The sequence below is a fragment of the Carassius gibelio genome, chromosome B7 (genome assembly GCF_023724105.1).
Source record: "Carassius gibelio isolate Cgi1373 ecotype wild population from Czech Republic chromosome B7, carGib1.2-hapl.c, whole genome shotgun sequence".
Lineage (NCBI taxonomy): Eukaryota > Metazoa > Chordata > Actinopteri > Cypriniformes > Cyprinidae > Carassius > Carassius gibelio.
Window position 1 is genome coordinate 20,726,507 of NC_068402.1, and position 26,798 is coordinate 20,753,304.

At 37.1% G+C, this 26,798-nt stretch overlaps 1 protein-coding gene across 1 annotated transcript in view; it reads right to left on the reverse strand.

The window, feature by feature from the left end:
• Positions 1-1,140: 1,140 nt before the first annotated feature.
• malrd1 (MAM and LDL receptor class A domain containing 1) overlaps positions 1,141-26,798 on the reverse strand; it is a 34,420-nt gene continuing 8,762 nt past the window's right edge. Inside the window, exons 6-33 of the mRNA XM_052560328.1 lie at positions 26,446-26,583; positions 25,867-26,019; positions 25,302-25,407; positions 24,771-25,138; positions 24,242-24,675; positions 23,387-23,474; positions 23,047-23,226; positions 22,377-22,536; positions 22,085-22,241; positions 21,756-21,866; positions 20,424-20,637; positions 19,687-19,934; positions 17,097-17,382; positions 14,529-14,774; positions 13,683-13,840; positions 12,937-13,114; positions 11,127-11,255; positions 10,889-11,041; positions 9,675-9,832; positions 8,936-9,137; positions 8,574-8,852; positions 8,356-8,481; positions 5,747-5,813; positions 3,915-4,024; positions 3,734-3,827; positions 3,591-3,651; positions 2,874-2,957; positions 1,141-2,454 (exon numbers count right to left, since the gene is read on the reverse strand). Coding sequence (XP_052416288.1) covers positions 2,380-2,454; positions 2,874-2,957; positions 3,591-3,651; positions 3,734-3,827; positions 3,915-4,024; positions 5,747-5,813; positions 8,356-8,481; positions 8,574-8,852; positions 8,936-9,137; positions 9,675-9,832; positions 10,889-11,041; positions 11,127-11,255; positions 12,937-13,114; positions 13,683-13,840; positions 14,529-14,774; positions 17,097-17,382; positions 19,687-19,934; positions 20,424-20,637; positions 21,756-21,866; positions 22,085-22,241; positions 22,377-22,536; positions 23,047-23,226; positions 23,387-23,474; positions 24,242-24,675; positions 24,771-25,138; positions 25,302-25,407; positions 25,867-26,019; positions 26,446-26,583 — 4,763 coding nt within the window. The 3' untranslated portion in view covers positions 1,141-2,379. The remainder of the gene's footprint in view (positions 2,455-2,873; positions 2,958-3,590; positions 3,652-3,733; positions 3,828-3,914; positions 4,025-5,746; positions 5,814-8,355; positions 8,482-8,573; positions 8,853-8,935; positions 9,138-9,674; positions 9,833-10,888; positions 11,042-11,126; positions 11,256-12,936; positions 13,115-13,682; positions 13,841-14,528; positions 14,775-17,096; positions 17,383-19,686; positions 19,935-20,423; positions 20,638-21,755; positions 21,867-22,084; positions 22,242-22,376; positions 22,537-23,046; positions 23,227-23,386; positions 23,475-24,241; positions 24,676-24,770; positions 25,139-25,301; positions 25,408-25,866; positions 26,020-26,445; positions 26,584-26,798) is intronic.

The window sequence follows — 26,798 nt, forward strand, 5'->3', positions numbered from 1 at the left end:
TAAATTTTGTCACAGGACATGGTTGTGGTGAAAGCGCACAATGAAGGAGTAAACGTAGTCTTTAATTATAACTTCAAAACAAAGGTCAGGAGATTTCATAGGCATCAACACACATATTCAACTTAACCAGGGATGGGGAACGTTGATCCTGGAGGGCCACAGTCCTGCAGAGTTCAACTACAGCCCTGAAAAATAAAAATCTACCTGTATCCTGAAGACCTTAATTAGCTTGTTCAGGTGTGTTTGATTAGGGTTAGAGCTAAACTCTGCAGGGACACCGGCCCTCCAGGATCAACGTTCCCCATCCCAGCACTAAATGAACATCAATCTGAGAAAAGGAATACAGGGGAACACAGGGTTTAAAATACTGAACCAAATGAGGGACTAATGAGTAAATTAACAAGGAACAGGTGATTAAGTAATAATGAGAACAGGAACCAAAGCAAATAAGAATAAACAACTACAAGTGACACATTTAGATACAGTTATAAGAAAACAACTTTTTTTTCTGGTGCTTGTTTATCAATTTCTGAGGCTCTGAAGAACTGAAAGAGATGGAGAGATACAGGAAGACATTAAAATGAAAGTGCAGAATTGATGAATGGACTATATGCATTTTTTTTTCTTTCCCAGCTGGGATTCAGATGAACAATAATGCACAATAATGAAAGTCCTCTCTGCAAATATGAGCATGTAAATGTATGCGTGATGAATATTATACTGTCTCTTTCTATTAGTTTTTACACCTCAGCAATAACACTTAAATTTGGCAAAACATTTTCACTGTCTTCAAGGAAATTTAATTTGCTGTCTCGCGCACTGTTAACGGAAAGATCCCAGCTTTCTGCGTACATAGCAGGGTACGGAGGTCCCTGTCTGAAAAATGAGATGTTTCATTACGAACATGATTTTTTTAAAAAGAAGAAAAAAAGAAAGAAAACAAGACAAATAAATCAACAGGAATATCTGTAGGTTTAAAGAAGTTTATAAGGAGGACAAAACCTGTTCTAAGCAAAATCAGAACACTAAAACATTTTGTAGACTGTAAATGATTTGCTGTCTATGTTAGCTGACAGTAAAAATGTGTAATAGTGTGTAAAAGCCTGAATTCAGATCCTTGTGTATTTCTTGAGACATATCCAGAGAAAACACAATGTGTTTATTGATGTTCATGTAATGCGGAGCACATTTCAGAAATCCAATTTGTATGTTCTTAATGAATACATATTTCTAAAATATCTTTGACAAGTGTATATTACAGTCTGAGCAAAGACACATTTCCTTGATAATTTATCTAGAAGCGAACACTCTTATAAAATCATCATGTTTCATTTCATTTTTTTTTATTTCATTTTTGTGCTAAGACAAAGCATTTGTTTTGACTTCTGACAAATGAGAACCAGTAACAAAAGGACAAAGAATGCAGGATTACAGAGAGTTTGTAATCTCTAAACATTTCATATTTCACCAGAGTTTATCATTGTACATTTACAGCTTTTGTTACAGAACTCAGGTACAAAGGAAAATGTCCTTTTCCCTCAAACACTAGCACTGCACAGTTAACTACTTCACTTGTCTTTGTGCATGTTTTGGTATCGTTACAGCTTTCAGTTTTATCATCTGTCAAAATGTGGTCTGCTTGAATCCAAAAGGAGACCAAATGGTGATTTTAAAGTAATGAAAATACAATACTCTCGAAACCACAGAGATCTGGAAGGAGTGCGGGCTATGAAAACAAAACAATCTCTGAGACGGCACCCAGAATCCATATTAGATTTGATCAACCTTCCCAGATTAATGTTACATTGTGGTCATCCTAAATATTTAATTTAATTAGATTAATGATTTTCAAAAAAAAATACCTTTATTTCCTGAAAGACACTGTTTGGTATTTTCAATGAAACAAAAAGATAATGTTCAAAAACTGCCTTACAAATTATAGGAATTAACGTTAAAAAGTCATAAAACTGAACATGAACATTCACCGGCAATTAGATACTATTAATTGAGCTGTTAAACATACAAAGGCATCTGTCAGCATAGCCCCTCGTGTTAAAACAGGCACTGACATAAAGTGTTGGCACTTGTAAAATAAGAAAGAAGGAAGTTTAATTTCAGTGCCTCGGAGAGATTTCATAACATATGGAATGTGTTACATGTCACAGATTATTATAAGAAACTTTAGTTTAACTGCTTCATTTTGCTTAATTGGATCTTGTTTGTGCTCACACTTTTTCCTCCTACCAGTTTGTGTTAAAAAAAAAAAGCCCTCTAAACCTTAAGCAAGTACAGTCATGCTGTCGGGAGGCTCAAATGAAGTGGAAAGTGCTCTAAATCTATAGGGACGTGACAGCCAGTGTTTGCGTGTCTGTGTATTCTTCAAGCTTCAGAACTGTTTGAGCACTTGTAGAGTGGATTGGAGAAAGACAGCTTGCTTTCCTTTGAGCTGGAGACCTGAATAACACAAACAAGCAAAGACGGGCCTAGATGAACCAATGAAAACCATGAGTCTTCTTATAGTCAGTCCATTTATACAGAGCCATTCTGGAACACTCGAGTGGCCAGCAACTGCATCCTATTATTATGATGAGACATTATGATCGACCTTTCTTCCATTATGATTTGTCCATATTTATTCTGGTACTTTATTTTCATTTATTGCTAAAGCAGGAGATTAATTTATTACTTGGGTCCTCTGGTCCCAAGCCTCAATCAAATTTTTGCATGTAAAAGCTATAATGTGATGAGTGCAAATCAATAAAACAGTCCACTGAGTGTATTGTACATCACCAGTATGCTTTTTTTTATTAAAAGTGTTTTTGGGGTGGAACTGAATGGTCACTTTGCTAATTATGACAGCCAGACTTTCATACCTTTGGATCCTCTCTCCATGGGTAAACACTGATGTTTAGTCGAGGATGGACAGGCCATCTGGGTCTAACGTCAAGAGAGGACACCTGAAACCAGAATTACACAGTAATCCTATTTAATAAAATGACATCTATGGGAACAAACATAACTGTAATGCTTTAACATATCATCTTTCCAAAGCTCATGGTCAAATTACATTAGTCTGATACAATTCTGAAAATCGATAATTGTTTTCGAAACACTATGGTTCCTACTGCATTGCATTTTAGATTCAGCTCACCGACATGAATGCATAACTTAGCAAAATGTGGAGAAATCTCAGTTAGCCATTAAAATATGCCAGACTTCACTGCACAGGAGAGTGAAAATTACTGTGTGCCGCATGCAAAACACAGCTAGTTTAGCACCGAGCGCTTAAAGTACACGTACACCAACACGAACACACAAACGTAAGCTTGCGGGTCAATATTTCCTATCAGCAGTGTGACAGAGCTCTCTCTCACACCTGCAGGGCAGTTCAAATTACTAAATAACACTGTTCGCTCAAAAGTGGAAAAAAGGTAGCAAGTGGGAAAAAAAAGAAATAGAGTGGGACAAAAAAAAAGAGAGTCTAGGGAATGTATTAGAGAGATGCAACATGGCAGGGAAAATGAAGGACTCTATTAAAAAACAAACAAATGACTGCATAATGATCAACTTATTTGAGGTATATGACTGACCTTTTTCTGCAAGTCAGAGGATGAGCAATCCAACTCTTCATTATCAATAAGACTAGAGTCTCTGTGCAGTCAAGAACAATGTTGTCAATACCCATACATTGTATAGACACTTTCCAAGTTCATTTGAATGTGAATGGACTTACTTTAGTGGATTTCTCCTTTGAAATAACAAGAACAGAATGACTCCAGCTGCAATGACCACCAGGATCAATGACACACTTAATCCAACACGGACAGCTGCAGAGTTCACAATTAAACACACATATTATTGCTTATCAAGCTCATTTATATTAAAATTATTTCATGTGCATATACAGTACTCACCAATCCAATGACCTAGTTTACTATCTGGTATCACAGCTGTTGTGGACGTGGTCGTTTGAAAAGGTATTTCTTTTATATGGCAACGATTACCAGTCCACTGTGATGGACAACTAGAGAAAGACACATTAGAAATAGCACACATTAACTTTGAATGGCAGAGATAATTCATAAGGGAATGCTGGCTCCTCAACTGTCCAAAAGAGAAATAAATAAATAAGTGCATGAGCATTTGCCTGGAGACGTCCACATGAGCTTAATTTCAGCAACAGCTTTCCCTTGGCTCCTGTAATGAGAAAAAGACACGCATTCTCTCTTTGTCCCTTCTTTTCTCTAAAATTCTCCTTGTGTTTTCGTTTCCTTTTCTTGCCTGCGGGGAAGATCTTGTCTCATAAAGAATGTCCTTAAGCTATTCTGCAATCAGCCTCGTGCACACACAGATACACTAGTGTCTATGAACATGAGACATAAGTCATTCTCATAATTTATTAGCGATGACATACACCGTTTCAAAGAGAAAGACAAGGAGAGAGAGAACATTTGAGGCTTTGGGGGGTTAATTCAAATGGAGAAAGATTGTGTTTCTTGGCACAACCGAACAGTAATTACAGAAAGCCTGCTTTGGCAGTTCGCTGAAAAGTACATGTTTAAACTGAGAGTCAGGGTGCTGATACTCTTTGTAAAGTTCACACACATTTCAATGTGATATTCGGCTGGCACTGTAGGATAGCATGAATTATTCAGTGCAAAGATCTCCAACAGGGTCTTGTCACCTGCTTGACCATGACCGACAGGTGAAGGTGGAGATTTTTTTCCCCAGGTAAAACTGAAAGGAGGCTTTAGGTCAGACTTTAAGCATGCACATTTTTTCTAACCCAACAAAAATCATAATCCATTTGCATTCCATAACAGACACATACTTTGCATTAAACTGTATTAGGAGTCCAAGAGAAGTGAACAGTAAGAGAAAGCCTCTTTAGTTGCTTTAAATGCATAGCTTATGTTATACAGATGATTGCTCTATTCCTTTTAAAGGGGTCATCGGATGGCCATTTTCCACAAGTTGATATGATTCTTTAGGGTCTTAATGAAAAGTCTGTAACTAAGTTTGATTACAATTGGTAGTGGTAATGGTTGTGTTTTTTCCCTGTCAAAGACAACTCTTTTCAGAGCATGCAGTTTTGTAGCGTTTTCCTTTAAATGTTAATGAGCTCTGCTGACCCCGCCCCTCTCTTCCGAGGCTGCTCTCTTAGGGACTGTTTACTTTAGCCGTGTTCATCTTGAAACTTGCTAATAAGCACATTATTAGGAAAGGAGATTTGCAAATATTCATTAAAAAACCTTACACTTACTTCTTCTCTAGGTGAAGTTGGATCATGAATGATTCGCATGAACATAGACACATTAATGAAGATTGGGGGCGCATTCTCTTTAGAAACAATCTATGTTTTGCCAACAACAGAATACCTCAATCACTTTCATTCTTGTCTACATCTGCTCCGGCGTGAAACAATGGCAGACTGATGACAGCTCACTCAGGGCAGGTCTAAGGTAAGATTGCCAGTCTAGTCTGTGCTGAAACGCTACTGTCAATCAAGGGGGGCCTGTCTGCATCTGAGATTGACTCGATATGAGAAAGGGGTAAAGATTTTAGTTGATTAAAAAAAACACTGGGTGGATTTTTATCATATAGGGTGGTTGTGTACACATACTACACAAACATTTAAGTTCAAACAACTTGTAAGCGCATGTAGCATCCGATGGCCCTTTTAAAAGTTTGATTATTAACATTTTGGGATTCAATTAGAGTGTAATATTATGCATGGTAAACTCACATGCACACTGGTCCATTTTCCTTTACTAAACACCTCCCTCCATGGAGACAGTACCCAACTGGACACTCTAAAAATAAAACACATCCACATATAATAATGACTTATGATAAATTCATCATCATAACTGAATGATAAATTACCTAATTTCACATCATTAATTAACACAGATCAAGTGATACTTTCATAGTGGTTAAAGTTATGGGCTGGCACCAAAAGGGTGCAGGTTCAAGCTCAGTTAGGGGCAATCTTTAACAAGAGAGTTACAGAGAGTCCCCATTAATGACGTGTCCTTGACCGAGGCTCTTCACCCCTACATTGCTCCTGGGCCACAGCTCCTTTAATCTGAAGATTGAAGGGATATTCCCCTGAAGAAACTGCCCACTTAATGAGAAGTAATATATTATGCAACTCCTAAAAAGTCACTTTACTTTGATGGACTTTGTTGTTAATACATTTTGAAGTTATAATTTAACCTTTCATTTAGGGAATAAAGTCAGAGAAGTATGTACTGATCTTGTCTTCATCTATTCCGTTCTCCTCATCCTCTCTCACATTGTCTGATAAACAATCATTGGTGGTATAAGAAATCATTGAATCATTTTTCGACCCTTAAAAACACTCCTAAATTAAAATCCCAGATTTTTACATTTTTTAATAAAACAATATAACATAACGTTCAAATGTTTGGGGTCAGTATGATTTTTTTTTTTTTTTTTTTTACAATTAAATTGATCAAAAGAGACAGTAAAGCACAGCTGTTTTTAATCATATGATGTTTCTTGAGCAAAAAATCAGCAAATTACAGAAATACCTTATTATGTAAAATATATTAAAATAGATGAGTTATTTTAAATGGTAATATTTCACAGCATTACTCCTCTTACTGTAATGTTCACTTCATACTTTTGAATGGTAGTATATACTTACCACCTTTGGTTGTTTGTATTTATTACAATGCAATAAATTGACAGTTGTAAAAAAATTGTAAATCATATAAGAAAGGGAAATACAAGTTAAAAGGCGTCAAATAACAATAGAGTTGCATTCCAGTGGATGATGTACAGTAGGACGTAGGCATAGTGTAAGATCCGGTGAAAATATGCTAATCTCGCAAGAACCAAGTTTAGTTTACAACAAAGGAAAACCAGTCTCCTATTGACTCATATCAAAATCCTCCAACATTTTTCTTTACAAATCATTATTTTGTACTTCTTATTCTTGACCAATGCTTTGTTTTGCTCTCTCCTCTGCACTTCCATTTTTCGTCACTTCTCACTGGAGCTTACGCTTCACCTCCATCAAACATCATCCACTTTAAAGGGGGGTGAAATGCTATTTCATGCATACTGAGTTTTTTACACTGTTAAAGAGTTGGATTCCCATGCTAAACATAGACAAAGTTTCAAAAATTAAGTTGTACGTTTGAAGGAGTATTTCTGTTCCAAAAATACTCCTTCCGGTTTGTCACAAGTTTCGGAAAGTTTTTTTCGAGTATGGCTCTGTGTGACGTTAGATGGAGCGGAATTTCCTTATATGGGTCCTGAGGGCACGTTTGCCATAAGAGCGCGCGCTCCCATATAGCAGAGCACTGAGAGGCTGAGCACAGACAATCACTGATCAGAGCGAGAGCATCGCGAAATGTCACAAAAGGAGTGTGTTTTTGGTTGCCAGGGCAAGACAACCCTGCACATATTACCAAAGAAAAAACAGCATTAAGGGACCAGTGGATGGAGTTTATTTTTACAGAGCATCAACGGAGTTGTGCAAGTGTTTGTGTTTGTTCCCTGCATTTCTAAAATGCTTGTTTTACAAACAAAGCCCAGTTTGACGACGGATTTGCGTATCGTTTATTTCTTAAGGATGATGCAATCCCAACGAAAAAGGGTCACGATCGTGTGTTGGAACCGCAGGCGGTGAGTAAAACTGCTTAAAATATCTCTGCCTCCTTGTTAGTGCGTCCGCCTCCAATCAGAGACCCGGGTTCGAGCCCCGCTCGGAGCGAGTCGTTGCTGCTGCTGCTCTCGTTCAGTCACAGCTTCCACATGCTCTCAACGCAACTGGCGCTCGTGATTCTTTAGCTCCGCCCACACGTCACGCCTCCAGGCGCTCGTGTTTTTCCGGGAAAAATCGGTACAGACTATCTTTCTCTTATGAATATAATAAAACTAAATACTTTTTGGATTTATGAAGGACGCAGTACTACTCTATAGGTACTCAAGATTAACATGATATTGAGTGAAAACGAGCATTTCACCCCCCCCTTTAACGACACTCGCTTATGTCAGTTAGCAAAAACTAAAGATTACAGTTCATATAGTTTTAAATATAGATATTTCGCTTACACAAATGCATCACTTTGCTTTAGAAGGCATTTATTATCACCCCAGAGCTGTGCAGAGCAATTTTTATGATGGATGGATGCACTTTTTTGGACTTCAAAATCTCAACCCCCATTCACCACCATTATAAAGCTTGGATGAGCCAGGACATTTTTTAATACAACTCTGACTGTATTCATTACAGCAGCAAAATAGTAATAAAAAAATAAAAACATGAATGATACGACCCTTTAAATAAGAAAGTGAGATGAACAAATGTGTTTGTTTTACCATAGCAGCTGGACTCATCAGGGTTAAAAGGAGGGCAGTCAACAATATCATCACATCGACTGTGATATGATACACAGTCTGCTGTCGCCTCACACACTAGTTCTCCATCATCACATATCTTAACAGCTTCAGAAACAGAGACAGAAAATTTGATCTGTTCATTTTACAGCTATGATGTTCTACGATTTATATGTAACAGATTTGTGCTTGGGTCTTACGGCATCCATATTCGTCTTCTCCATCTGGGCAGTCTAGAACCGTATCGCAGCGCAGCAGAGCTGGAATACAGCTGTTGTTCATGCAGTGGTATTCTCCCGTCTCACACCCTGTTTGAGGAGGTATAGTGCCAGGAACCACACTCACACACATCTCCTCATCCGAGCTGTCCAGACAGTCCACCTCACCATCACAGTGCCAGCTCAGTGGTATACACTCAAACAGATACAAACACTTGAAGTGCTCCTCGTGGCATGTTTGTGGGATGGCGGTAACAGGACCTGAACATTTACAGAGATGAAATAGTAAACCCATTTTCAATTCAGGAAGAGACAAGAATCTAAAGCAATCAGTAGTTCTGTACCTCCAACGAGACATTGTCTAGTAAAAGAGATGTCATCCACAGCAATGTCAGTCCACTGGTCTGCTCCCACTTCTGCCTGAACAATCACTCTGAAGGGTGATGCATTTGATAAGATCACATTAGCATAATACCATCTGTCTCCATGGTTTCCGCAGGTTGCCCACATTAGCAGAGGTGTTCCACTGTGGCCCATGGTATACACCTGCAATATAGTGCCCACAATTCATTACGCAGTCTTCAAAAGGTGCTTTAAAGCTCAGTGTTTTCAATATAAAATAAAGGCAGGGAAAGAAATTTCATTGAACTCCTGCAGAGTTGGCTCCAAAAACTTTAAAGCTTATTTTTCATTACTCATTTTATGAATCATAATACAAGCCCATCTTTTCATGGAATAAGACCAGAGGGGGAAATCTACTTCATGACTGATATGTAGCAGGCTACAGTGCTTCAAGATGCTCATCTTTGTGAGTAAAATACTGCCACATAATGCAAAGGGAAGCTTCAAAGGTGCAAGAGGTGAATATAGACTGCAGCTCCAAGTTTTTTTGGAATGTTACAAAAAGTTTTTTTAAAGTTTTTTTTAAAAACAGATTTTTCACAATATTAAGTTTTCACTGTATGTTTCATAACATAAAAAAAAATTCAGACTCCAAACTTTTGAATGGTATGGTAAAAACCTATGTAAAAGATGTTATTTGTGTATATTTCAAAATGTATTTGTATTAAAGTCTTATCACACCTTCAGTGTACCCATGTGACGTGAGCCATACATGTGGAACCAAAATCGGAGATGACATATACCGACACTCGCAGGAAACTCCAGCTGGCTTATGAATCTGGCGATATCTCCTTCTCTCTGAGCACTGGAGTTCACATACAGATACCCACCTCCTCCTTCTGAAAGAGTAAACCAAATGTCACCTACAGTACACCACATTTAATATTTGCTTTAGCAAAGATGCCAGCTAAAACTGTTAAATATGTAAATTAAATAAAAATAAATGAACATTGACTTAAGATTTACAAACCCCCTATAACAATTACCATGGAGTTTAAGAAATTAAAATGTTCACAAGCATAAAAAACCTACAACATAAAATCTGTAACATGCATTAACAAAAAAGATGGGGTGAATTTTCATTTTTGCATAGACTTCAACCACTACACTGCTACAAATATTAGAAACAATTTCTTATCTTGTTAAAAATGAGATTATAGTATTATGATAGAGATTGTAACAACAAATACTATAATAGATTTCAATGCATAACTCCTCCACGGCTTTACTCGAAAGACACTGTGCAGCAATTTTCTTGACTTTTTCTCTGGTATAAAAAAATCAATAGTAGTTCAGTAAATCGATCACCTTTTAGAGGGCAGACTCATTTTCACAATTAAAATAATGTACGCTTAACACTTTTACTGAGAGACTCTGATCTTTTTGCAGAACCGGACAAAATATATGAGGGGCAGAAATCCAGATCTTAATTACACCCATTGATGAAGAAGCTAGAAAGTGGCTTTTTGTGATGCATTTTTCTGACCTTCAACCCTCTGGTTTTTAAATCACGCAATGATTCATTAGATGATTCAGACGACTGGCTCATATTCATGGGATTCTTGTACAAAAATTACTATTTCATCCACATATATTTACATGAAATAGAAAGGTTTAGTCTTATAATATGTATCTTGTTTGGATTCAGAATCAGGTGTTATCAAGCTGTATGTTTCACTATTTAAGGGGACTAAGAAGATCCACTGTCCATGCAATACACTCTGTGTTATCCACAGGGACTGTCAAATCTCAGCCAATCAGAAAGACACACTCATTATGACATCATGATAACATTTAGTTTTTAGTAATGTAGATTTTAATATGTGTGTGGTTACTAGTCATATTTGTATTAGCCAGGTGACTGAAGGTTATTGTGAAGTTTAGGTTTTACTAACCGAGGCTGTGGTCAGCTGATGGGCCTGTCCCATTATGCATTCTACCATAGCCTAAATCCCAATCAAAGTCATCGTAAGGATCCTGAGACAGATGGCAGGTCTCTTGCCAAAGGCCACTGGGCATATCAAAATTACAAGCTCCTGGAACATGCACTAACAGACCACATGAACAGGTGAGATATTACCTCCATAAATATTGTATTAATAGCAATTTTGTATTTACATTGTATGTACTTACAGCAGTCAATCTCATCAGACTCATCGGAACAGTCAGCTTTACCATCACACTCCAAATGAAACTCAATACAGTCTCCATTATTACACACAAAATCTGTTACAGCGGGGCATGATCCAGGATGCACAGCTCCTGAAATACAAGGACACTTTTCAGTCTTACTGATCTGAAACAGCATCATTTAAAAGATACAGTGGGTAAAAGAAGTACTGAACACGTCAACATTTTTCTTAGTTAATATATTTTTAAAGGTGCTGTTGAGTTGAAATTTTCATCAGATGTCGGTAACAACCCAAGTAATCCATACATACAAAGAAAACAAAACAAATAACTTCAAAAAATAAGTTGTGCGTAATAGAATGGAATGACACAGAGAAAAAGTATTGAACACATGAAGAAAGGTAGGTGCAGAAATCTACAAGCTGAAGTCTGTCAGTAACTAGAAAGCAACCCTGCCCCTCGTCAGTGGGAATTAATATTAGCTGGTTCAGTTCCAACACCTACAGTTCCAGGAGGATGAAGATAAACAAGGGTAGACATTGATCCCAAATACAGCCAAGAAAACTCTCAACTGGTTGAAGAAAAATAAAATAAAGCTGCTAGAATGAGTCCTGCCAATCAACTACCTTAAATTTAAAAAAAAAAAAATAATAATATAGAAAATATGAACTAAAGATCAGAGTTCATAGAAGAGGCCCAAAGAACCTTTAGGATTTAAAGACTGTGTAGATGAAGGGGCCAAAATCTCACCTGAGCAAAGAATGCGACTAGTTTCTGCATACAGGAGGCACCTCGAAGCTGTCATTACCAAGCTTTTTAGTAAGAATATATTCAAATTCATTGAACGCAACATGACAGCAAAGTAATATAATTCATGCCAAACTATGTCCTGTTTAATTCTCCAAAACTTTGAGTTATTATGCCATGGAGCTAAATGTCTTTATCTAAGAGCAGAAATTCTTTCCAAAGCACATATCCCCACAAAGAAATAGGTTGTAAAAATGGATTTCATTTCTCTGCTCCTCTTCACGGTTTGATAGAGCTCATTTATTTACAATGTATCACTGATCCAAGTTATATGGGCTTTTATATTACACACAGCTGCGAGTTCTGTAACTGTAGTTTAGTTTAATTATTTATTGGTCTGGTAAAACTTGCTGTACATTTCAAAAACAAAAAACTGCAAAAAGGGTCACGTACCTTCACCGAAAATATATGATAAGGCCATGAATGGTTATTTATAATAACCATTGTGTTTGTTAAAAAAATGCTTTGATCACAGATTGTGTTTGACATCTTTGCATTACACACATAGTCTCACTAAATGATCCAGAAGCTCAAGTGTAATTACGTTGGCTTAGAAGTGGCAGTATACAAATTATACCTGACATTTTTCATGTCAAGCCTGAGAACCAAAAGAAGAACTTATGTTGTTCCCTGATGGCTTGTCAGAATTAGTAAATCAATTCTCATCCAATTAAACGGTGGTACTGCTTTCCATCAGGCGCTGCTGAGCACAACCCTCAGAGCCCTGAGCTGGTCAAGCTTATGCATGAACGTTAAGCAAAACAGACTCATGGGAAATAAATGTGGTGATGAAAACTGCAGGCATTGTTGCGTCCCTCTGAGCATCAATGCTCAAACTAGACAAACTCTCCTGCAGCTTTCACTTGTTGTGCGTAGAACGTCTTAAGCTTACATTTGCATTTAAGCTCACATCAGCTGAGCTAGTCAGATACCAAATCCCAGCTTGTTTAAAGCTATATTAACAAGAATGGAAATCAATTACCTTGAATGAAAAAAGAGCACTTACGTGGTGCACAGTCAGTGAACTGCAGGTCATCGAGAGCCGCTCCACCGCTCACGTCTTGTGTTCGAACTGCTTCAAATATGAGAATAAAGTTCCTCAGGCTCTTCAGAGATACCTCCGCTCTTCTCCATTGCCTTTGCATCTGCTGCTCTGTCCACACCTCCCTCAGCTCATTTTCTGTCTATCCATCACATATGCAGAAAAGGTTCTTATAAGCCCTCATAATCTTTAGTAAAAATCACCACAGCAAAGTAGAAAATTATCCATTGATCCAATCAATTTTCATTGGACAAAATCAAGCCCCATCCTACATTTTTTTTCCGTTTTGGGGGGGGGGGGTATATATCACAGTAGGCAAGCACGACAATCAGTCAAGTTTTTTCACTTTCTTTGATTTTTTTTTTTTTTTCATAATTCTGTAGTTTCAAATATTCATCACCCCCCAATGCTTCTTCTCCATTCTCATATGAAGAGCTTCCTATGACAATTGTTTATTGCAAATAAACCTTCTTCTGGTATGATTAAAAACACAAAATTTAAGTGCTAAATGTTTGATCTCAGCTAAGATTCACACATAACACAGAACTGCAAAGTCATGCAAGAACATGTTTCAGCAATTTAAAAATCTTGCGCAACGCTAGTTTCAGCTGTTAACAGATCTATAAAGGCCTCCACACTTTCCCTGATTTAAGCGGTCTATTCCAGTGGCAGTGTATGTTTGCTTCACTTGGTAAGACCTAGTCATGTACCTTAATGAAGAGCCGGATAATTCCTGTGGCTTTTTCGGAAATATAGTACCAGAAGGTGAGTTTACATATGGCACTAGACTCCTTCCACACAGAACTTCTCATGTGAGCTTTATCACCCTTCAGTCCCACAGGAGTGGCTGCCAGATATACAAAGTGGCCTGTGTAGAGAGAGACTGACAATTATTAATATCCATGTAATAGCTTTCATGTCATCAGGTTCTCAAACTGACATCCTGGAAACATTAGTCAGGATTTAATACCACACACCTTTGCAATTTTGGCTGGGTCACCTTCCTAAGAACTCAATGTAGCCATCTTGAAACTTACAAAACTTAACAGACAAAATTCCACCTCTTCCATTGATTAGGAAAACAGAGCAGGGATTTATGGGTATTATCAGTCTAAAAAGCATGCATGCGTGAGCATTTCAATTATTCACTGAAAACAGCACAATAAGGCAATTCTGATTTGATACATTTTTGATGCACTAATCCTAATCTGTCAAAAAAACTAATTAAAGTCAAGTAAATCTGAAAATGAGTCAAACAGAGATGAATCTTAACTGCGATTTTGTATGCTATTGGATTCAAAAATAAAAGAAATATAGGATTGCCAAATGGTGATGTATAGATCTCTGCTAGGACATCTAACTGACATCAAGAATGGCCTTCCAACTTACTGTATCTTTCATGTTATTATGGGACTCAAGACAGTTCTGTTGATGCTATAAAAGCTTGCTTATGGATGGTCGTACACAATATCCCAAGCTCACAACTGCTTTATTAATAAAGATATCCTGCTGAGATAAAGTGAAGCAGGGCACCGACTCAATAAAGGAGGTCTTACCGCTTTCATTTTTAAGTGTGTGATCATGAGGAGGTCTGATCATATGAATGGAGCCCACTCCATGAGCCCAGCTAAAGGTATCTGCCATGCTGCTTTTCCAACCACAGAGCCCATGTTCAAATGAGCAGGACGTCCCACAATCCAATTCATCCGTTTCATCTCCACAGTCATCAGTGAAGTCACATTTCTGCTCTTGTCTGTAGCAATTGCCATTGTTACACTGCAGAGAACCCAGTGGACAGGATCCTGTGAAAACAAACACATAGATAAATATTTTAATGTATAATAGTAGATTATGTTTATTTTATTCTGGTCATCACAATATGCTAATGTTTACACTACTGAACGCTATGTTATTGAAAGGTCTTATATTTCACATAAATTCAAGAATTTATGTACATTTTGTGTAAAAACTTGAATATTGTGAAATAATTAAAAAAATTAATTAAATTAAATTGAAAAAGTTAAATACATTTTCCAATGTAATTTATTCCAGTGATGCATAGCTGAATTTTCAGTATCATTACTCCAGTCTTCAGTGTCACATGATCCTTCAGAAATCATTCTAATATTCAAATTTTAAAAAAGAGTTTTGCTGCTTTATATTTTAGTAGAAACTATGTGATGCATACTTTCAGGATTCTTATTCTAAAATTATAAATGTATTAGCTATCACTTTTGATTAACTGAATGTGTCTTTGCTGATTGAAAGTATTATTTCTTAAAGGTCCTGTTCTTCGTGATCCCATGTTTTAAACTTTAGTTTGTGTGTAATGTTCTTGTTAGAGTATAAATAATATCTGTAAAATTCTAAAGCTCAAAGTTCAATGTCAAGCGAGATATTTGATTTAACAGAATTCGTCTACATCGAACGACCCATTTGGACTACATCCCTCTAGTTCCTGCAGTAATGACGTGACTAAAACTAACCTTTTTTGACTAACCTCCGCCCACATGAATACACAAAAAGGGGGTGTGGTCTTGTTGCGCTCCAACGGAGAAGAAGGAAGAGCTGCATTTTTGTTTGCCATGTCATCGAAATATGGAGCCAAAAGAGTATCAATAAAGATAAATGCACACACTACATTCACATATGCACACATAGGATTCATACATGCACACACATAATTCATAAATACACACACAGGATACACAAATGCATTTGTGAATCTTGAGTGCATTTGTAAATGTTGTTTGCATTTCTGAATTGTGTGTGTATTTCTGAATTTTGTGTGCATTTCTGAATTTTGTATGCATTTGTGAATCTTCTTTGCTTTTTAAATTTTGTGTGTGCATTTGTAAATTTTGTGCACATTTGTGTATCCTGTGTGTGTATTTATGAATCCTGTGTGTGCATATGTGAATGTAGTGTGTGCATTTATCTTTATTGATACTCTTTTGGCTCCATATTCGAAACGCTGTCATTTTCATCTCGGAGTCCAATCATGTTTGTTTGGGCTTCCCAGGGACACTGTACTTGGAGATTAATGCTTACAATTTATGTTTAACTCGATTCCCGAAAATTATAATCCACTTGTAAAACTATGTGCAGCACATTTTGCTGAGGACAGCGAGCGTCCTCAGTTTCAATCAGTTTAATGCCGGATTCGCACAAAGATTATTCTTGAAAGATGGAGCAGTTCCCTCTTTGTCTGGAGAAGGCGTTGTTAATGGACCACAACCGGTAAGTGTATTTTATTATTTAAGTTGGTGCGTTTAACAGTTTCTGTAACTTATTACACAAAGGGCAACGCTGTTTAGCTTTGTTGACTAGATGTTAGGGCTGTGCAAAAAAAACTAATGTGATTTTCATGCGCATCTCATCAGTAAAAAATGCTCCTGTGATTATAAGTATATCTCCAGCACATGCTCCTGCCCACTTGCTTCTCAAAACTAGCCAACAATCACGTTACCAGGAGGGCCGCGTGCTCTAAGCTGAACCACTGGCCCAATCAGAACTCGTTACGTATTTCTGAAGGAGGGACTTTATAGAACAAGTAAGTCATAAGCCCGTTTTTATGACAGTGAAAATACAGTATACAGATAGGTGAATTGTGTGGAAAAATACTGTGTTTTTTACACGCAAAACATGAACACATGTTATATTGCACTGTAAACACAATCAAAACTTCAGAAAAAGTGCGAAAAACGGGACCTTTAAATAAATCTGTCTGACCCAAGTTTTTGAACAGACTTCTTATATTTTCGTTTTTTTTAATTATATAATTTTATTATGAACTTAAAATTCATAATTTGAATGATGTAATAAAGTATTAAGTATTAAACCTATAAACTCTATTACACAGCCTGCAGCCACAGATTCTGCCTGCAAGATATATCATGTATACTCATGTTTTGTTTCAAGGAAGAAAAATACACTTTTCCAAAGTTTCTCTACAAACTTTTTTCTTTGAACATGCTATTGGAAAACAATTAAACAAAAAAATAAAAAAGGATGTTCATTGTCAATAGAGAAGCTCATGGATTGATTATGCATTTGTGGAGCATTGTTATACATTTACCTTTACAGTGATGAATGTATATATGGCACAATTAGTGCAGCTGTACCTGGAAGTAACCGGGGAGTGGGGTCTTTCTCAAATTTGTTGCTAAGAATACAGCCTGATGAGAAGGTGATGTCATCCAGACAGATGTGAACTCTGGTGTTAAGGCCCACCTTGCCTTCAAACATTATGCTCAAGCTGTCAGTAGATGAGAGAGGCAGTTCCTGTCGGCTCCAGTAGTTGCCTTGATTTCCAGTAAGGCTGAGTAAGAGTGAGCGGTTGGAGTTTGTAGACATGTACACATTCAGAGTGCCAATGCCGTCACCAGACATATGGAGGTAAAAGACCATCTTGAAAATCAGACAAAAAGAAAGGATACTTTATTAATAATATCCCAGTAGCAAGGGTGCTGTTATACACAAATATGCCACAGTAATCACAGCATAGTTGATGTTTAGACCAACAGTATGATTACTAGTTTAATATTATTTATTCAACAGTTAATACTAATGAACTTACATTTTAAATAATAATATTCCCAAATAGTTTGCCTATTTCTGCTCAGCCATCATAAATAGCTTAAAATCAGAATACATTTATAAAGTGTCCAAGCCTTCAGTTAATCTGTGTTGAACAAACTGGTCGATTTAATGATTTTACTCATTCACTCACTCAAAAAAAAAAAAAAAAAAAAAAAAAAAACGATTGAGATTGTCAATGTTTCTGTTGGTTTCAATCATTTAGATCGTTTGTCAATATAATATAATTGTAATATAATAATTCAAATCCAAAAAATATTTCAGCTAAACTCCAGACTCAATAATACAGTTCAAGTTAGCTAGCAAATCTGCAAAGATAGCTTGCCACAGCGGTGTCTATCTGGAAGAAAGGTTTCTCTTTTATTGATTGATTTGGCTTGTTATGGTGGCTGATATTCTTCTTCTGTTTCTGTGTGTATGTGTAAATGACTCTTGTCAGTGTTTGACTGACTGGCGAGTTTGTGCAAGAGTTTGACCTTTTAGGATGAGACAACTGATTCTGTCACACACAAAATATAAAAACAACAATAACAACAGACACTAAAAAAACCTGCCAATGTTCCTAATTGTAATTAGCCTACCAATTTTAAAACATCTAACCAAGGCTGACAAGTACACACAAAAACTCCTCCTCTTCAGCTGCTTCTTGTGATTGATTGATGCGAGCTGAATGGGAGGACGAGTCTCCATGGGCTAATTATCTCACACACACATACACACCTCTGAAAAGGATGAACACAGTCTGTCAATTCAGAGGAGATCCAGAGACATGATTGCCTTCACACACAAACTGATGAGAGCCTTGGAAGGTGCTCCTCTTTCTCCAACAGACATTGTGTGTGTGTGTGTGTGTGTGTGTGTGTGTGTGTGTGTGTGTGTGTGTGTGTGTGTGTGTGTGTGTGTGTGTGTGTGTTTGACAGGATGATTGAGTGCTGCCGGCTGGCTCAATGACTCAAGTTTTTTGCTTCACAGTAACAGAGACAAATCCTGACATTCCCTTCCTCCCATTTTATATTCAAATGCTGTGGATCCAGCAATGCAGGGGAATTAAATATCCTCACTGAACTAATGATCTAATTGGAAAGATTAATCTATAGAGCTTTTCCTAAAACACAAATATTATTCAAATACATTCCTCTGTATTACCCAGGGCCATGAAGCCAGCTTGCTGTAGGGAGGTATGACAAGACTTTGTAGAGGCAAAGCTTTTTTTTTTGGACTGGTAGATGATCGGCAGCTACATTGTAACATTTTGAGAGGATTTTTGAAATTCACAGCAGGGAAGTTACAGAAAATGCTGCTGAAGCCTATTTTCAGTGCTGTGAACACCTCTGACTTAAAATAAATAAAAATATAAGTGGTATTACTATGCCTTTTTTGTTTTGGATAGGACAGTAGAGTGATGACAGGAAAGCATTGGGAAGCATGATCAGCAAAGGACCTCGAGACGGGATCAAACTGTGGTCGACGTGAGCACAGCTGCGCTGTATGCTGACACACTAACCACAAGGCTGTTTGTGCTGACATAAGTGGTATAACTATGAAACTGTGAAAAACCCAACTAGGAAAAAAAGCCCAGATTTCAAGTTTGTTTTCCAATACATGAACCCAAATCAAATGCATCATTAACATCTTTTCAGATAAAAGAGCTCATTGTACTAAAACATGACAAATTTACTACTCTAAGTACTTATTCTTTCTAAGCCAATTAACTGAATTTAATTTAGTCAGTCTGTTTAAATTATACTTCCATAAACCTTCAAAAATCCTTTTTGAAAATGGGAACTACCAACTGTAAACTTCTGCAAATGGTTTTCAGAAGATGTTGGTGGCATCTGCACCACAGATGTCAAAGATGCTGATCTTATTAAAAAATATCAGTTTTCTCTGGGAAAAAAAGGAAGCAGGAACATATGAACAAGACAAGAAAAAAAAAACATTTACCAGGGGTCAAGTCCATGAAAATGTCACAATAATCTTTCCTGTATATTGATTTTTGTATTTATTTTTTTACTCTTTATTAATTGTTTCCATTGTACTGTACTGAATATAATGCAAGTACAAACTCATCCTGGACGTTAGTGAATTAAACATAAAATTCCAGTGAGCCCTTACTTTGCTATCTCTGCTGCAGTGGCGGAAAAGAGGTCCTACAATTCGGGCAGTGTGTCCAGTTGTCTGTGGAAAGGACCCATCTAGATATAGGTAGTGGCCCAATGGGTTGCGGAGGGTGTGATCAGTGGATGGTCCAATCCCATGTGTGTGCATATTCCCTGGTTTGATCAACCAATCAAAATCATCATCTTGGCTCTGTCTCCAAGAGCAAAGGTCAAATTCGAAATTGCAGCGACCACTGAACCCCTCTGCAAAAAACAAAACAAAACATGAAATACAGTGAAATATGAAAATTCAGTCATCACTCACTAATGCCGTTTCAAACCTGTATGACTTTCTTTCTTCTATATATATATAAAAAAAAAAATATTATATATATATATATATATATATATATATATATATATATATATATATATATATATAATTCAAAGAACTGTACAGTTTAAACAACATTGGAGCCCTCTGGCTTCTTTTTTGTTGCTTCACATAATTAATAAACACCATACCAGTTTGAAAAGACATGAGGGTAGCAAATCATGACAGTATTATGATGACAGATTGGGTTAATTATTGCTTTAAAACAAACACAGATGCACACGGAAATTACATTTAATATGGTTGCATACATTCAATACAGTATATGAAGTGTAAAATTATTCCATACACAAATTCTGCCCACTGAAATACAGTTGAAAAAAAGTGACAGGGAAGAGGATGATGGATTTGTTTCTCACTGCATATGTAATGATTCTCATCCGAGCCATCTCCACAGTGATCAATAAAGTCACACAAGTTGTCCTCAGAGATACAGTGACCGTTGGCACAGATGAACTCGTTGTTACGACAGGGAAGATCAGACGTTATTGGAGGGGCACAATTCACAAATGCCACGTCATCAACAACTACATCACCCATGTAGCTGATGCCTCGCTTGGCTCGAAGACCCACCTATTAATACATTCAGAAACCAGAATATGCATGCTTTTAATCTGCTCCACAATACTTTTCATACAGAGGCATAGTCAAATGCACAAATCTATAAGCACACATTTACTCTGAGACACATCAGATTAACAGACTAATGTGAAAAGATGTCAATCAAAATCAATTGATGTGTGTGTGAAAAGCTGAAGGAAAAAACTATACACAGAGATTGTGAATCGGAAGTGTTTGAGAGCTGCTGCATGAGTTAAAGAGCACTAAGGCCCCTGACAGTATACAGCAAAAGGGCAGTCAGTACTAATGAGTGAGGGTGTCACGAAGTATCCAGCACAATGAAGAACTACATTTGTAAGAGTGTTTATATATAAGAAGTGTTGATAAATATTAATGATGCAAGGGCCAGATGGAGAAAAGGTCATGATATTTCTAATCAAGCATCAACAGTCCAAACATCAGCTTGACACTTAACATTTACCACACATTTCAGGAATACTAAACACACAGTTCTCCCATCACCTTTATTAAAGTTTAAACAAGTACCATACATTTCAGAACATCTGTTTACCTGGTTTAAAATTTGTTTATCTGGTTGATATATAAACTATAGTTCAAAGCCCTAGGGTCAATTTGTAGGATGTGTCTTATGCTTACCAAGTCTGCATTTATTTGATCATATAAAAAAAATCACTTAAATTGTTTTGGATGTTTTTTTGGAATTGCTACTTCGAGGAACAGACACAATATCTATGGTACGATATCTTCATGAGAGTCTCTAATATAGTACAAATAATAATTTTGCATATGTTGGGATACCTTTTCAGCTTTTTTACAAGAATAGAAAATCTTCTATTCTATGGAAAGTATATAAAGTAAAATATACTTTTTTTGGTAACATTATAAATGCCGTTTATTCAGTTAAAGGCATCCTTGATAAATGAAAGATTTTTTCTTTAAAATGAAACTTTCTGCCCTCAAATGTTTGAACATTAGTACCTGTTGATGTATTTTTTTTTTTTGCAGTTGTTTAGGCACAGCTGGGGAACCAAAGGGAAAAAAGCTGGACATTCATAAAAAGTCTTTTTCCTTCATTTATTAGTCCTCACTCGTGTTACAGAAACACTGACCTGGATGTTATGACGGATTCCTATGAAGACCTCACCCCGCCTCCAGCTGTTGCCTTGGTTACCACTTTGGGACCAAACTTCATGTGTGACAGAGCCTGATTTGATGAAGACCTGCACATACAATTTTGAGACTGTTTTGACAAAATACAAATTGCTCTCTGGAAAATCCTTCACAACAAACATTTTCAGAATTTGAGCACAATGAAAGACAAAATGAAGCATGAAATGTATTCTGTCACATTAATAATATGTTTTGATGTTTTCTAGTCATGGGTTACCAGTGCAGCAAATGAGTAACAATTATATCCATCATTTCTAGATAACTGCACCTGCAGAGTTCCAACCGTAAAGCCACTCATGTGATACCAGAACACAAGTGTGCACTGGGGTCCTGTTCTTTTAATGGGAGCAGTCAAGAGATCAGTGGTATGACCAAATCCTCCATTAGAGCTGTCCGCAAATATATACCAACCCTCTGAAGAACCCCTGCAAAATGTACACGTATACAGATGAGTGCACACAATAAAGCAGAAAACACACACCTGCACAAGCACACCTGACCATGCATTTATAAACTGAAGCACAAACACATTCCAGCAATTAATGCTGTTTATTGCTCACAGTGTGTGATCGAGAGCAGGTCTGTGGTTCTGTTCTCCGTGATGAATACTCTCTCCTTGTCCTGTCTGCCAGCTAAAGGAATGAGGAGGAACAGGAGTGGCCGGGACACTTAAATACCATCCACACAGAGCATCATCCTCAAAACCACAATACTCCTTCACTGAAAACAGACAAAACCGTGATATCAGAAGGATGCATGATGGACAGATAGTTTGTGATCGGTAAGATCCTATTCATATGAAAAAAAAAGCCTCATGCTCACCAATGCTGCATTTGTTTGATAAATAAAAAGGAATAACCATACAGAAGTATTAAGAAATAATATTACTGTTTACCATTTGAATATATTTTTAAATGTTATTTCATCCTGTGATGGCAAATCTGAACTTGCACTTCATCATTCAGAAATCATTGTAATATGCTGATTTGTTGCTTTAAAAAATTTATATTACTATTAGTCAGGATTTATTAATGATTAGAAATCAGTTATTTGAAATATATATATGTATATTATATAATTGTATATATAATTGTAAATGTCTATGTTCTTACCTTTGATCAGTTTAATCCATTCTTGCTCAATGTAATAATTTATTTCCAACAAAAAAAAACTTTTGAAAAGTTTGTTAGATAGACAGACAGACAGACAGATAAACAGACAGATGCATACCACAGTGCTCTTCATCAGAGCTATCAGAGCAGTCTGGTTTGAAGTTACACACTTGACTGAGGCTCACACACTCTCTTGTAGTTAAGCACACAAACTGGTCAGGAGGGCAGCTATGAGGGGGTGCTGCCGACAAGGTGGGGATGGGGGCAAAGGTGCTAGGCTCTTTTGAGGGCAATTCACCTACATGTACAAAGATATACACACATAAATACATTCAAATACAAAATATTAACATCCTCAAATGGGTAAATGGATCCATACAGTCCTAATAAAAATGGAATTTTAAGGATTAAAAAAATTATAATAATATGAAGCTAATTCCATATCCTTTTAACTTCACCATCATATGGCTGACAGCCGATGAAAGACAGATCATCTATGGCAATATCTCCTCTGAAGTCATCACCAACTGTCCCCTCCACTAAAATCTGTAGCAGCAAGAAAGAAAGAAAGAAGGGCCTGTCTTTATTTTGCAGCATCCACACAGCTGTCAGCGGTGTTTAGATGAATTATGAATGTGTAAATATGCTCTTTGCTCCTTACTCAACACCCTTACAAAAATTAATAAGGGTTTTTTTTTTTTTTTGTAGTAACAAAGTTATTTTTTGGTGTATTGATAACCATTTGTATAACCACAGTTTTACTACAGGGAAGATCAATAAAGTTAATATTAAGTAACTTGCTCCTAACAAACCACAAACCAATTCTGCCATTCCTGAATGTGTTTTTGAACTAATTGGTTGAGTGAATGAGTCAAACGTCCACATAGAGATGTTGTAACCAACAGAAAGAGATGCTACAAAATAATATGTAAATTATCTGCTTGATGTTCTAGAAATGAATAGTGCTCTAGAGCATCAATAGAGCATTCAAATAATTTTTTACTCGTCTACATTTTTCTTTCTTTCTGTAAATAGAGACAAGCCAATATTTCGTACTATATATCTGGAATGACCAGAAGTACATGATATAGATTAGAATTTAGATTGGAAAATCATTTTTAATATTGCTAATACTAGCCTACACTTCAGCATGCTTTGTGGTTACTATGATTGCTCAGATTTTAGTGCATGCATTATCAATAGAGTGCATTTATGAGCATAAATTTAAAGTTGGAGCAGCCGGTTTATCAAATGATTCAGCACACCATTACACCCTTAGACTCCAGTCCTCATAATTCAGATCAATATCTCACCTGAAAGTGGTGAGCACTGTTGATCAGCAGTGTCTTCCTGTGCCAGAAGTTTCCTTGGTTACCATAGCGAACCCACAGCAAGTTTCCCCGCCCACTGTTACGGGTGCGCATGTACACAGCCAAACGATACACATGCAGGCCAAACATGTGATAGTGGAACCTAAAAACACAGGGTGGTTCAGATTCAGGGCCTCGGTGAGGAGTCCGGAGAAAAGGCCGACTGATAAGAACGGCTGTGTCTTTGAACTTCTGGGGGTCTGAAGACTCGATGTAGAGGAAGTGGCCATCCGCACTGGCTCGTGTGTGGTCCTTCCATGGGCCTGTGTTGAAAGTGGGAGTGGGTCCTTGGATACGGGTCCAATCAAACATGTCTTCCTCATGTTCCTGAGTCCAGCTGCACAAGCCTTCCTCAAAGTCACACATTAGCTCTGGTGCTGATAGGAGAAGAAAAGATCACTGTAAACGTGACGGCTAACTTCAAACAACATGAACTGCTTTAATGACCATTTAAAACTCCACCAATACTGACAGCAGTTTTCCTCATCTGTTCCATCCCCACAGTCATCGATCAGGTCACAGATCTGGTAATAGTCTACACATGCTTTGCTCTGGCTACAGTGAAGGTGATTAGGAGTTGGGCACATCCCCACAGCTTCGGGTAATGAGCAGTTATGGAACATAATATCATCTAAAGCAGAGACTCCTTCATATACAGCCAAGCTCAGTTTTGCAACTGAGATGTGGAACGGCCTGGTCTGTCGGCCAATCTGGACAAGTACAGGGTGCCACTGGTCACCTTGGTTGTAAAGTGTTTGCCAAAGTACAGTGCTGCTCTCTGAGCCCTCTATCACCAGGTGCATTTCAGCAGCACCAACAGAATGGCCAGAATTATAGTGCCTGGAAGCAAAACAATCGGTGTAAATATCAAATCTAAACAATGAATACAGCAGCGAAGAATATTATTTTAGGTGTGTTTTTGCAAATATTAACATATATATTTTAGATATATTTTAATGAATGCATTTTTCTAGCTTAGAAAAAGATAAGGCCAGAGCCTTACCAGAAGGTCATGATGCAATCTGAACTTGTTTGCTGGAATGTAGGACTGCGCAGCAAAGCATGCTGGGACAACCTGCTGCTCCTCTTGAAAATAAACATGAAGTGGCCTTGAAGGGGAAAAATAACAGATAATAAAATATTTTAAAGTTATCAGCAAAAACCTGAAATTGCAAATGCCATTGCTACTATTCCAGTAATTCCCATTTACTTTACAAATCTCCCAGAGGCCAAACATAATTATCTATGGGAGCACAATATGAAAAGCAGCACTATTTTTCTTATGCAAAGTACTAAAATGGAAATGAACTAGCCTAGTTCTCACACAATTTACACTCCCATGTGATTTGTAGATAACATTTTACGTTAAATGGGATTTAAAAACTTTTTTAGTGCTATTGCAAACTAAGTGAAGGTACTTAATGGAGAAACAGAAACGTTAGGAAATGTGCACATGGAATAAGTGGATGTGGTTTATAGGACAGAACTACAGTTTTAGCATCTTTTGGGAGTGAGAGTAAATTAAATGTGAGACAAAATCATTTCATGATTTATGTCAGTGCCCTCACCTGCACTTGTGTTAGTAGAGTGGTCCTGGGGGGGTGTTTGGTCCTGGTAATCTATGGCGACTCCATTAGCTGAGCCTCTCACCCATTCAAACCCGTCACCCTGGACAAGCTCATACCAGCCACACGAGTCGGACTCGAAATCACACTGTGCCGCTGAAAGTCACATTAACATCATGAAATAATAATAACAATAAATGAAACACAAAACCACCCTTCAGAATACAGACAAAATAGTTCAAACTTTCTGAATATCTTATTTATATTCCAAGGAAGAAAGAAAGCCATATACAGTAGGTTTGTAACAACGTGAGTATGAGTAAATGATGTCAGAATTTTCGTTTATGGGTGGACTTTTTTCATTCATTGTACAAAAAAAGTATTTGGAGTATTTGAAGGTAAATGTTTCTTAAACAGCGACATGGCTAATGTTCCAGTGAAATTATGCAAGCTGTTTTAAATGTTCAAGCCTCCAGTCTCTATTTCTGCAGTAAAAATACCTGTAAGCCAATGACACCTGCAAGACATTCAATTTACAAATAGCTGTACCACAGTTACATTAAAAAAAAGATGGATACTCACAACATTTGGCCTCGTCCTCTCCATTGGGACAGTCTAATGAAAAATCACACACTTTTACCCCTTCTACACATTCATTTGCCCCACAGTGAAACTGAGAGGGGGGGCACTGAGTTGGAGGAGGTGCCTTGATGTCATTCTCTGGAGAAAACAATAAATAAAGCCAAAATAAATTTTTCATAGAAAAAGTAAGCAAAAGGTCAAAAAGGTACTCAAAGTGAAAAGTGGCTTAGAGCTGCTTCCTGCATTATCACTTCTGTTAACACTGTCAAGTGATGTAGATCTGAACATGGACACATTATTATGATTAATCTGACTGTCCAGAGTGCTGCTGAAATAAATCACAATAATGCAGG